Source organism: Schistocerca piceifrons, chromosome X, assembly GCF_021461385.2.
Source record: "Schistocerca piceifrons isolate TAMUIC-IGC-003096 chromosome X, iqSchPice1.1, whole genome shotgun sequence".
In the NCBI taxonomy this organism is placed as follows: Eukaryota; Metazoa; Arthropoda; class Insecta; order Orthoptera; family Acrididae; genus Schistocerca; species Schistocerca piceifrons.
In genome coordinates, this window is record NC_060149.1 from 229,419,002 (window position 1) to 229,432,550 (window position 13,549).

Consider the following 13,549-nt stretch of genomic DNA (forward strand, 5'->3'; position numbering starts at 1 on the left):
TCTCATCCAATGCAGTCCTCAATAATCAGTCTATCCTTCTCGTCCCGTGTGGTAAGTCTCCCCCAACCTGCGGTTCTGGGTGACTTTCCCAAAGTCTACCCCTTTTCCTAGACCTCTCCAGTCCTTTTCACTCACCCCTCTTCCTTCCCCTTCAACCCTTCTGCCTGAAGAAGGAGCCACTGACTCTGAAAGCTTGCCTAAGTACAACATTCTTTTATGTGTGTGTTCTGCCACTGCTTGGTGAGTAGATGTTTTATCTAGCCAATTAAATTACTGTTTGTTGTTCAGATAAACATTGCACCACCCACATGCAGCCCCACTGTGAATGCTGCTCTCAGGCACTGGGTGAACTACTTGGTGTTTGCAAGTAATTGGAAATTGTCCAGACTGCTATCAAGCATTTGAAAGCCGGTGTGAATGGATGGTTGGGTAGACTTCTGTCAAAGGAGCGTGAACTACTATCCTCTCCCAAGGGTACTGTTCCTTCTCCAGGAAATACAAGATGTCGACAACTAGACTTTGAGTGGTGAGTCAATGGTTGGTCCAGAGGAAGGCCAGGAATGGGAAGAACTTCAAAGTTCTACACTTATCACTTTTACCAACAGGTTTAAGGTGCTGTCTCCCACTGGAATGATAACTGTTGGGGCAGTAGGACTAAAAAAAACATTGTTCATTGTTCATTGGTAGCATAGTAGGATAATGCAGTCAATCTACACAGGAAACTGCTTAAAAACACTTCCACATTCCATTTCAAGTGTATGGGGCCCATAACAATTAGTACTGACATGTATATTGAATGTAAACAAGTAAAAGTACTATGAATGGTCACAGGTTTGTTTAACTCACAGGAATGCTGAAAACCTTAAACTGGCACACACTTGAATATAGATGCCATCTGTTACTGGTAGTGGTGCATACACATCTTGCTGCCAGCCACAAGAACTAGTCATTTTTTTAATAGAATTATTCTTAGTCTCGCAGCCCAACCGAGATGATGCAGCTGTGCCAAATGAGGACACCACATGGGCTTGTCAACAGAGGTTATTAGTCGAGGCCACTGCAGGACAGCAGTTTTGCACACTACATCTCTCCACAGACTTATGGAGGCATGACACCACTGGCCACTCATGTACATCCCCGGCAGCACAGCCAACTCCTGCCCAGGGGGCAGGAGGTTTCTTCCCATGCACACCAGCCACTGCCAGACAGGGGGCCTAGTGTGGTGGGCACCCCTGCTGTGATGTCAGCAGATGGTACTTGGGGCCACAGAAGCCATAGCAGCATAAAATTTGCACAATGATGGTGCAGGGTCCATGCAACCAGCTTATGTAACAAGGTCACTGGCACGATGTAGTGCCGCACCGGCAACAAGGGTTGTGCGGGCAGACAGCCAAGCAGAATTCGGCAGCCAGCTGGACACTGACCCTATGCATCAAGCAGTTCAGATGTGTCAATAAAAGAACTTGTTACATTTGCAGCTGCCGTCCTCTGCCATCTGGGCTCGACCTCAGCTCCACCACCCATTTGCAGCATCCTGGCTTCTAGCCACCGCACCCTGCACCACGAGCACTGTACCTTAATCAGTCCCACAATCAGCAATTATTTTGTCAACACATCAGTGAAAAGACCTGTGCTCAGCTGTTAAAATAAACGTGTATGAACTTCCTTGTGTAGTCAGTCAGTGATAGGTGTAAATATGGATAAGGGAGACATGATTGTTGAACCTGTTAGAGCGCTATCGATGAGTTATCCTGCCACTGTCAAAAGCCCATTATATTCGGTAACTAACTTGGCCAACTAGTGTTATTATCTGGAGAGAAAGTGGACTGATTGGATGAGTATTACTCATGAAATTATTTTTATAAACTGCTGATACTACGAAAAAGTGTGAGAACTGATCATCAGTTGCGTGCAACTTAATCTGAATAAATAAGGAAGAGTATCAGAATTAAATCAATGGTGTTACATCCGTCCCTGAACTGTGAGAACACCAACTAATACAATTTCAGGATCTGAGACTAAATTATTTATGCACCACTGAGGACTTGCAGCGACACTGCCAGATTGGTACCTTAGTAAGGTGGACTTTATTATTATTACTACTACTACTACTACTACTACTATTTTTATACGCAAACTATCTATGAACTGAAGTGACATGTAAAGGAAACGGGTCAGTGCTGGCACATCAAGAGTCCCAGAATCACTCCTCATCAATACGTACTTGTCAGAAGTACAAACAATGGCTTTACTGTGTTCAGGTGTGTCTTTATTGTTTCTAGATTGTTTTTGTTGTGAAAAACTGTAGACAATCATTTCATTTCACACTGTCTTTATAATCTGCAAAATATACCAGCCACAAACAAGAAATGCATGATAATATTCTTCAAATTACATAGACGTACATGACTGCTGCATTTGTCTCCCTGTCTGGAGTGGGGAGATTCCTGTGCCTACATGGGGCAGCCTGTGTGTACAAATCAGAAGCCCGTGTGACTCTGCGAAGTTGCATTCACCCCCTCACCTCTCCGTTCAATGGCTACATGCACCTATAGTGCGCGTCATTTATGTTGGCGGCCGTGTTTAAGTTCGTTCTGCGCATCTGACGTCACAAAACACAGTCAGCCAATGAACAGAGAACGACGTTGCCAGATCTCGACTGCAGTGCAGAGCACGGATGAGTGTTTTCAGTTTTAGAGACGTTCAGTCATAAATAAAGTAAAAGAACAAAATCAATGTCTTGATAGCAGACTTTCTTTTATAGAAAGTTTGGAAAAAGCATTCTTTATACCAATTGCTTCATATTCTATTAATTAATTAAACCTAACAAGTAATAAGACTCCTAATTCAGGTGATAGCAAGGAAAGGTGTTTGTATCAATCTCACTAACCGCTTTTTCGCAATAAAGAACAGCGGTAAGTGTTTATTTCCTATTGTACTTCGACGAAGCTTCAGTAATTCATAGTCATACCAACAGTGTTTGTCAGTATTTTGCATGACGTGTTAGACTCCTCATGTAGTTACATTGTAAGATGAGCTGCGTTAGCGTAATGGTTAAGGTGTTGGGCTACTAAGCAAAAGGTTATGAGTTCAAACCTTGTGCGGTGCTTAATATTTTCTTTATTTAAAAACAATATCGCAGTGTCTTACTTCACGAATTTTTTTCGTTTGAATGCAATTTTTTGAAATTTCTAGTGCTTTGTCTCTTCATTAACCCTTTCGCTGCTGCAGACACGTGCTCCCCGCATTCCACGCTGTGCATGATTTTGTCATCACTGCACTGCTAGCCTGTGCAGACACATGGTGTTCCCACTGCTTTGACACACTTATCATTTGATTTCACAAAAACTATTTGGCTCAAAAATTAGATTTTTACACATCTTCTTGACTGATATCTTCCCCCCATAAATGACTTAATTTTGTTTCGATGTTCAACACAGTTATTGTGCAGCATTAAATGTAGTAAACCATTGCACGAAATTTTGAAGAGTTTGCAGAGGTAAAAGTCCATAGAGTATACTTTCCGTATGGTCGATTTTAGTTGCCACAATGTTGAGAACGAAATGTGGACAAGATACCTAAATTTCATATAAAATTTACTGTATAACAACATCTCATTTAATTTAAGTACCACATAGGTGTCGTATGTAATATTGAGAAATATTCCATCTTTCGCGACTGTAACAAAAGTTTTATTTACACTGGTCAAGTTTGGCTTTATTTTAAAGCACTTCAATCAATGAAAGGTATGGCACATACACAATGGTACTCATGTTCTCTTTCTTGTTTTTGTTCCACAGTTGCAGTTTTACCAATGGTATTGAAATATATTCCTCTTCCGCAACTGTAATAAGCGACTTATTTAGACCAGACGCGTTTCTCTCTTTTGAAGCGTCTTCAGAGGACAGTATTTTGTCTCCTCCATTGCCACGTCACCTTTCATAGTTTTGTGCTGCGGTAACACAATATTCAACGTTTGTGTCAGCTGATCAGTGTTTTAGCAAATAAATGCTGTTTGTGTGTGCCACACACAAAAATTATATTTGACATAGCTCAGAACACTTCACTGATAGATGGAGTCCTAATGTTTTTGTAAGTCCACAGTTTTGTTTAATGTATTTTGTCTACTTCCTTTTGATCGCTTGAAGTGCTTTTAAATAAAGCCAAACATGCCCAGTGTAAATAAAACTTTTGTTACAGTCGCGAAAGATGGAATATTTCTCAATATTACATACGACACCTATGTGGTACTTAAATTAAATGAGATATTGTTATACAGTAAATTTTGCATGAAATTTAGGTATCTTGTCCACATTTCATTCTCAACGTTGTGGCAACTAAAATCGACCATACGGAAAGTATACCCTATGGACTTTTACCTCTGCAAACTCTTCAAAAATTTCGTGCAATGGTTTACTATATTTAATGCTGCATAATAACTGTGTTGAACATCAAAACAAAATTAAGTCATTTATGGGGGGGAAGGTATCAGTCAAGAAGATGTGTAAAAATCTAATTTTTGGGCCAAATAGTTTTTGTGAAATCGAATGATAAGTGTGTCAAAGCAGTCAGAACACCATGTGTCTGCACAGGCGAGCAGTGCAGTGACAAACGCGCACAGCGCGGAATGCAGGGAGCACGTCTTTGTAGCAGCGAAAGGGTTAATGCGGACGTGGTAGCTTTACTTCATGAACTGCGCGCTCCCCCCTAAATGTAAGCTTGCGAACTATTCTATACTATGGCACTGCTTCTCTTGGTGCGTGCATCGTGTGCAACTGGCAACGCAGCAATCTCCCGCATCTGGGCGGGCATGCGCGAGCCGCCAAGATAAAAGAATTGAACTATAGTGCACACATAAAGTTACACAGATGTAAACACACCTTTACAAGCAGGTTAGTTTACATGCACCTAACAGTAGTTTTGTCAGAGAAAGTTGTTGTTGCGTCAAAAGAAAACTTCACCTGATAAAACAATAAATTATGAGACAGAATTTCTTCCCAGTGCCTATTTTCTGGGGGCAAAACTGTTAGTACGGCCAAAACATATAAAATTATACAAAAATACCCTAGCTTTCAAAACTATCTGCTGCTGCTACTGCTGCTGGTGTGTGTGTGTGTGTGTGTGTGTGTGTGTGTGTGTGTGTGTGTGTGTGTTTTGTATGTTCCACATCTTCTCCTAAACCAGTGGACCAATTTCAACCAAACATGATATACATATCCATTACTGTCAAGCAACAATTGCTGAGGGGTAAGAACCACCTACCCACCACAGTTCAGGACATATGACTTCATTAACGCTGAGATGCATGAAAAACTGCTACATTGTGCATGACATTTACATTTTTTACTCCTTTGCTACTAACTCTATTCACAACACATTTTGCAGACACTATCCACAAAAGCTGCTGAATGTAACTATAAAATTATATCATTGTATGATATACAGATCAGGAGAAACTTTTGCATCATGCATGACATTTAAATAAACTTATTCTTAAGTACTAAAACACTCCTAGTCAAGTCAACTTAAGGTAATCCCTTACACCTGCTTGTGCTTTTGGCATGTTTGAACTGTGAAGCACAAACGGCATTAGACGAAAACTATAGCTGCCTACAGAGATATGGAGAGGCATTGCCACAGTGATGTTCACAAAACTGCACATCTCACACCAAGTATACTGCTCAAATACATACAAGGTTTCATTTCTAATAGAAAATTGGCAAAATTAATATCCACGCAATGCTGGGTTTGTCAGCTAGTAAGTCTATAAAAATCAGCAGCAGGGTGCAGTGCTGTTTATGAAAGAAGACAGTATATTGAACATTTCAGAAACAGAAGTCAGTGTTTCCAGTAAATGTTCAGTATTTATGAGAAATAACATGTTCTTACGTAGTACTTGAAAGTCAGTAATAAAAGTTAGTGTGATCTTATAATCTTTTAAATGAACAGATGCATCACCCATGGGGCAAGTGAACAGCAGATCTATTTCCTAATTCTTGTCAGTAAACTTTTACTTGTGTTTTCTCTTTGTATCAAACTGATGTTAGACATATGATTTATCTGTGGATAAACAATAAACTAAACAATTGTGGCTTCATACTTCTACAAACATTATTCATTGTATAGGAATCATAGCCAGAGTTAGGAAATTGTATGTCCTGTTTTCCTCATTATATTTTCCACACACAGTCAAACATCAGTTCAGTGTCAGTTATTATTAATAAATTTTATGGACAGAAAACTAGAACTAACAGTGTTGACATAAAATTTACACTTCATATTGCAGGTAAGTGTGGCTTGGTGGTAAAGTGCAATCTTTGGATTGGTGACTGATTTACTTTTTCTATTCCAGGTAAACTTTGAGTAAAACACACTGGATATTCTCATTCAGAATACAGCAATAAATAAATAAATATGTACAGTATTATTTACATATTTTAGAATCACAGTGAATAAGTATTGTCACACATACCTCAGAAAATACAGCAATGCATAAATATTCAGTAGCAACACAATATTTAGTCCAGTTTTTAGCTAAATGCTTGTATTCCAGTTATAGCTCTCCCAAGAATGAGAGCATGGATATCGTGAGTACCTATAACAGATTGATCAAGTGCAGTTGTCCATTATTTGCATTCAGGAAACAAAGAGGAAAAAGACAGAAAAAGTATATGACCTTACCTTCATATGTATTGACTGATTCCAGATTCAGAACATGTCTAATAATATGATATTCATCAGAAATGCCATTCCCACCCAACATGTCACGGGCAGTGCGTGCAATGTCCAAAGCTTTTCCACAGGAATTACGTTTCAGTATTGATATCATTTCTGGAGTACACCTTAAAAGAATATGTACAAAATGAAACTTTACTTATATGGAGAAAATGAAGATGGTTTAATATGTAAGTGAGAAAGTGAGGAATTTGTGTAAAATCTTGAGAACAGCTATTTTTATTATATTATTATGAAACACGCAATAACAAATGGCTTTTCATGTAAGACAACTTTTGTTGGTGAAACTGAAGCATATAATTAGGAGACCACTCTTGCATCACAACATCCAGTTTCATACTACACCTAGTCACCTAATAGATAGCTGCCTCATCTTGACATACAAGACAGCTGCACATTATCAGAACATGGAGTCTCCATGTCCCCAATGCATGGTTAATGACACCCCAGACCAATTCAACTGAGATTATGTGCAATCAGGACATCAAATATCCCTCAAACCACTGTAGCGTGATTTTGACCTGTTGGTATGGATTGTGTTTTCCTGGGAACGCCACATCTGGTAGGGAGACCATAAACTATGAAGGAGCATATGTGACTAATAAAAATACTGGCATATTCCACAGCTTTCATAATGCCTTCTATAACAACCGCAGGTCCCAACAAGGTCCATGTCACCTTTTCCGAACCTTCATCTGAGTTGCCACTCTGCTACTAGGAAATTCACTGATCATATTTCAGACTCTAATCTCTAATAGGTTACAATATAATTAGTTTGCTTTTGATAAATATTAGTGATATCAGAATATGAACATCCAATAACCTATGCTGCTTTTGCAGTAATCATTTCTAGCTTCTAAATTATCAAAATGTGACCTCTGTTGAAGTTAATCAGCAGTTTTCTGTAATCTCAGAATACGGAGTACACTGAATGACTTAATTGCACTCTTGGCACCTGTCATGCCATGAGTACATTAATTTGAGATAGTTGCTGTGTAGGAAAGAGAGTGGTCCTGTTTTCAAAGTGAACACTTCGGCATGCCACATGACTGGCAGTCATCAAATTTTGTACTGGTCATTGGCATAACAGTTGAGAGCAGGATGTTAAAGATATGCAATATTAGCATATTTCATCAAGATCAGATCATGTGTATATGGCACGTGAGACACTCCATTTGAGGCTATGCAATTGATGGGCTTTTCATATGCCACTCTTTCAAGGGTGTTCCTGAGGACTTGCTTATAGGGAAAATAACTACCACCAATGTCATAAGTCATGAGAAATAACACAGTGATGAAAGAGATTGCCACTAGCTCCATTAGTTAGTGCAGGTTGTAAGATTTAAGTGGTGGGCCACAGCCAGTTCAATGCAGAACAACAACAATGTCATTTTTTCCTCTGTCATTCCTTAGCTGCTTCAAATTTCATGGAGGTACGTTTCAAAAATGTAAGTCAATGAAAGTTAGATTGTTTATGCCATATACGTTTCACTTCTTTTATTCATGAAGCATCTTCAGTGGCCTGTAATACATTTTTCTTTTTATACATAAAATAAATGTATTATGTAATAGTTACAATATGTTACTATGTTACATTTCGTCATGTTTTTCTCTTGTTTTTTAGATTACAAACAACTTTTATTACACAGATCTTGTGAAGTTCAATTATCATTTGATGTTACTTCCAATTTTCAGTATTGTTAGTCCATATGTGTGGTCCTGTAGCTGTGTTCGTTCGGTCCCCATGCTCCAGCTGGCCGATTTCTGGCAGTTTTTTCACCCACATTTATTACAGCACATTACTTGCACTTTTCATTTTGTGATCAATATGTGCTTGTTTACAGTATGTGGTATTGCCAACTATCACCATGTGGTTTATCTTTTGTCTTTTATGTGTGGTTTCATATTTTTCATCTGTTTTGTGTGTGTGTATTTTGTTATGTGTAAATGTTACATTATTTGTGAGAGCAGTCTTCTTTTTCCTTAAGTGGATAAGTGTGTGTGTGTGTGTGTGTGTGTGTGTGTGTGTGTGTGTGTGTGTGTGAGTGAGACAGAGAGACAGAGAGAGAGAGAGAGAGAGAGAGAGATGGGGAGGGGGGGGGGGGGAGAAAGAGTCATCAATTATTTACTCTGGTTAATGTTTCTGATTTCTGTTTATTATTGTTTTAGTGGCTAACATGATCAGAGAGTTATTGATTACATTAATTAGGTCATTAATTACTTTCTTTTTCATTGCATGGGCTCTTTGTATGTGAAAGTTTTTTCGTAATGTCAGAAGTTTTTTGTTGTGACTGTTCACTCTTCTCACATAAAATTATTAGAGTGAACGATCACAACAAAACTCCTCATATTAGAAGAAAACTTCCACATGCAAAGAACCCTTGCAATGAAAAGGAAAGTAATTAATGACCAAATCAACACAAGCAATAACTCTCTGATCATGTTAGCCACTAAAACAATAACAAACAGAAATCTGAAACATGACAAGAGTAAATAATTGACGGATCTCTCTCTCTCTCTCTCTCTCTCTCTCTCTCTCTCTACACACACACACACACACACACACACACACACACACACACACACACACAATAAATGAAAAATGATAAATGTGGGTGAACAAACACCAGAAATCGGCCAGCTGGAGTATGGGGACTGAATGAATACATCTCCAGAACCACATATGGACTAACAACACTGGAAATCATAACACCAAATGATAATTTAACATCACAAAATTTGTGATACAAACGTTGCATCTAATCTAAAAAACAAGAGAAAAACATGACAAAATGTAACATACTAACATTCTGCAACTACTACATAAAACATTTATAAAAACTAAAACTTTGTGGTCTGCCTTATGGCAGGTCTTGTCATGGAGGAAGCCTCATCAGAGAGGTCCACCCCATGAGCGTCTAGGGAAGTGATTCCAGTGGTGGTTTCCTGTTGCCTTCCACAGATGATGATGAAATGATAATGAAGACAACAAAACACCCAGTCCCTGGGCAGAGAAAATCTCCAACCCAGCCAGGAATTGAAACCGGGCCCCATGACATGACAGACCGCGACGCCGACTTCTCAGCCATCAGGGCGAACACACATTTATTATATGTATAAAAAAGAAATATGTATAACATGCCACTGAAGATGCTTCACAGACAAAAGAAGCAAAAGGCATATGGAGATAAACACACTGCCTTTCATTTAGTTGCAGAGATGGAACATACCTCCTTGAACAACAATGATGATTGGTCAGCACCCACAATCATCCTCTCACTATATTGTGTAGAAGTCACCACTCTCACATGCTTATTGAACATCAAAGAGCATGGATATTCATATCATCACTGGACACTGACAGTAAAGAAAGTTACCTGAACTGACGAGCTGCAGAACACACTGGTACACTCTTGTGGCGGGGTACAATTACACCAAAAACCACGTGAGCTGTTTTTCCAAAAGAACACCATTCAGGCCAGTAGCAGTGGTATAACCATATGGTGGACATGTACGTGGAATGAAATGTGGTTCCTGGTATGACTAACATTGTTCCTCACTGGTGAATGATACAACAACCTTCGGCCCAATCAGGTGCACACTAAATCTCTCACCTCCCTCTCCAGGTGACTTGTACCTTTAGAAAGACATTCCCTTATCCAGTTGCTCCCAAATTGGAACACTGCATGAAATGAGAAAGTTTTCTGGTCCTCCAGGTCACCTGACCTTAATCATATTGAGCACATATAGGATACCATATGTATGTTTCTTGGATCCATTTCTGGCCAATTTCTGTGTGTTGTGGTCAACAGTTGAGTAGTTACGGATCAGGGTGGCTATCTACACACACTGTTTCACACAGCCCGAGCAATGACATGTCACTGCTGTCATAAGGCCAAAACGTTTTGCTAGATGCTATTAGGTTATATTCCTCATTACTCCATAATACCTCTGGTATTATGACATCCCCCCTGGGTTACTAGGTGAGCTCAATCTTGACAGAAGGATGTTCATAATATTAATATTATAGGCAATCGGTGTGTGAGGAATTTTCTTAAGCTTGGTCTTCAGTTTTACCCCAATACCCACCCGTCATCCGTTTAAATTTGTTGAAATACTCCGAGACAGTCACTGTGTGAAATGTACTAACTTATCTCATGTTTAAAACAATTTTATTTTAATAGTAAAAATTGCACAATTTAAATTGAGTTTGTTGTATATAAATCAATATCTTGTAGGAATGAGTCATTTTACATTCCATCGCAAATTATTTTGTGAATATTGTTATGGCATCAAAATTTATAAGGGTTGTTTTTTTTTTCTTTAACACATTAGAATTACATAAATTCTTCTATACAACAGAAGGAGGTGTCAAGGAGAAACTTTCTCAGTTTGTTCTCAAATTCTGCTTTGCTGGCTGCCAGACATTTTATATGCCTCATTAAGTGATCAACAATTTTTGTTGCAGCATTACACCACCCTTTCTTTTGCTAAAGACAACCTTTATGGGGAGTAATGGATGTCATTTTTCTTTGTGGTATTGTAATTATGTACATCATAATGTACTGTAATGAACTGTAATGGATTATTTACAACAAACTTCATGAGGTAATAAATATACTGTGAAGCAGAAGTGAGGACGCCCAACTCCTTAAACAAATGTCTACAAGGTGATCATGGGTAAGCTACCACACATTATTCTTGTTGATAAATAATTAAACTTTAAGTGTTTCATGATACAACACTGGAAAATTCTTACTCTTATCAGTAAGTATGACAAGCACACTTTTAGGATCCATTTTAGAAGTTCTGGGCATGTTATTCATCTGCAAATGTGTCACATAACACACGAAAGTCATGTTTTTTTATCAGCAATCACATTAAAGGACATTTTGAAGTTTTCAACCTCAGATGATTTTCACGAGTATTCATTTTACAGGGTGATTATAATTAAAGTTAAACTTTCAAAACACTGTAGAAATAACACCACTAGTCAGAATGATGTCAAATTGCAATGGAAAATTATTGGAGAAGGGGAAAAACGTATGGCAGATGAAAAATATAGTATGAAAATTGATCAACAGATGGTGCTTCACGTGACAGAATAGGTAAATGAAAACACCTGTCATGCGCACGACACATTGAAGTTGGTATAAACACTTCAGGTACACGGCTTTTCCTCCTTTCGCATCTGCGATGTTCGCAATGACTGTCTCAATGCAGAATCACGCTCTGCTTGTGAAGCTGTATTACAAGAACGATGACTGTGCACACATCATTCTGTGGAAGTACTGGACACTGTAGGGTTTTAAAAAAGGTGTTGGTCCAATGACTGCCGTGGGTCTGGAGAAAATTATTCATAAATTCGAAAAGACGTGTTCTTTTGGTGAGCAACCAGATAGACAAAGGAAACAAATTGATTCGAAGTCAGTGGAAGCAGTGGCCACAGCAGTGCAGGAGGTGACAAGTGGTGGTGTGCAAACGTGTAGTGCATGGAGAATTGCCTGAACATTGGACATACCCATGAGCATTGTGCGTAAAATCCTACAAAACACTCTTCTTTGCTACACATTCAAAATTACCCATGTGCACGAGTTGCTTCCTGTTGACCTGCCAGCAAGAGAGACCTTTGCTTGCATGGAAGTGGACAATGATTGGCCAGGGAAGATTTTGTGGAAAGATGAAGCCCACTTCCATCTGACAGGGCATGTCAATACACAGAGTTTTCGAATGTGGGCAAGAGAAAATCCACACGCAAATCAACCGGTTCCACTTCATCCTGAAAAGGTCACTGAGTGGTGTGGGTTTACGGCATCATTTATCATAGGGCCATATTTTTTCGAAGAGACAGGTGCTTCTGGTAAGTGCTATGAGTGTCTCTTGCGCAATCTAGTTATTCTAGCTCTCCAAAAGCCTGGATGTGTGGATGGGATCATTTTTATGCAAGATGGCACACCTCTGAACATTGCAAATCCAGTTAAGCAGCTGCTGAAATGCCATTTCAGAATTGCTAGAATTATCAGCCGCCATTTTCTTACAGCCTGGCCATCCTGATCACCTGATCATAACCGTATGACTTCTGGCTGTCCAGCAGCCTGAAAGATGATGTGTTCAGTGTTCCGACTGCAAACTTCGCAGCATTGAAGGCACACACTGTGCAACACATTCTGAACGTGACTCCGGAAACACTTCCATCAGTTGTGTAACATTCTGTTCCTCAATTTCAACTTGTTGCAGAAAATGGTGGACAGCATACTGAACATTTTTTGGACCAGTCACACAGAAATTAATAATGTGACCTGATTTTGATTGATGCTTTTTGTACGGTTTTTGGTCTCAGGACAATTAAAAACTGATGTAAGTGATGCTTTTTATGTGATTTTTGGCCTCAAGACAATTAAAAACCAATTTTTCCCATCCAATGTGATATGAACTTGCCGTGGTGGATGGGCTTACGTAACTAACAGTATCACACCTGTACACGCATGCAAACTGAGTAGTTAAGTTTGTTTAACGTCAAACGTACACCTTAGGCATTGTTGTACGATTCATTTGTCATTTGTAGTCGACCACTATTAAATTATAATGCTTACAGTGCCATCTATTGCTACATTTTGCAACTATTTATTTTCCGTCTGCCATATGTTTTCCCCTTCTCCAATAACATTCCGTTACAATTTGGCGTCATTCTGACTAGTGGTGTTACTTCTACAGTGGTTTGAAAGTTTAATTTTAATTATAATCATCCTATATTATATCTTGCATGATTATCCAATATTGGCCTTGCAGGCCATTTTCAAGCATTGTAGGTGTT

At 38.9% G+C, this 13,549-nt stretch overlaps 1 protein-coding gene across 1 annotated transcript in view; it reads right to left on the minus strand.

The window, feature by feature from the left end:
* LOC124721632 (glutaryl-CoA dehydrogenase, mitochondrial-like) overlaps positions 1–13,549 on the minus strand; it is a 160,329-nt gene that overhangs the window by 7,481 nt on the left and 139,299 nt on the right. The window contains exons 8-9 of the mRNA XM_047246692.1: positions 6,682–6,842; positions 6,473–6,595 (exon numbers count right to left, since the gene is read on the minus strand). Of these exons, the coding sequence (XP_047102648.1) occupies positions 6,531–6,595; positions 6,682–6,842 (226 nt within the window). The 3' untranslated portion in view covers positions 6,473–6,530. The remainder of the gene's footprint in view (positions 1–6,472; positions 6,596–6,681; positions 6,843–13,549) is intronic.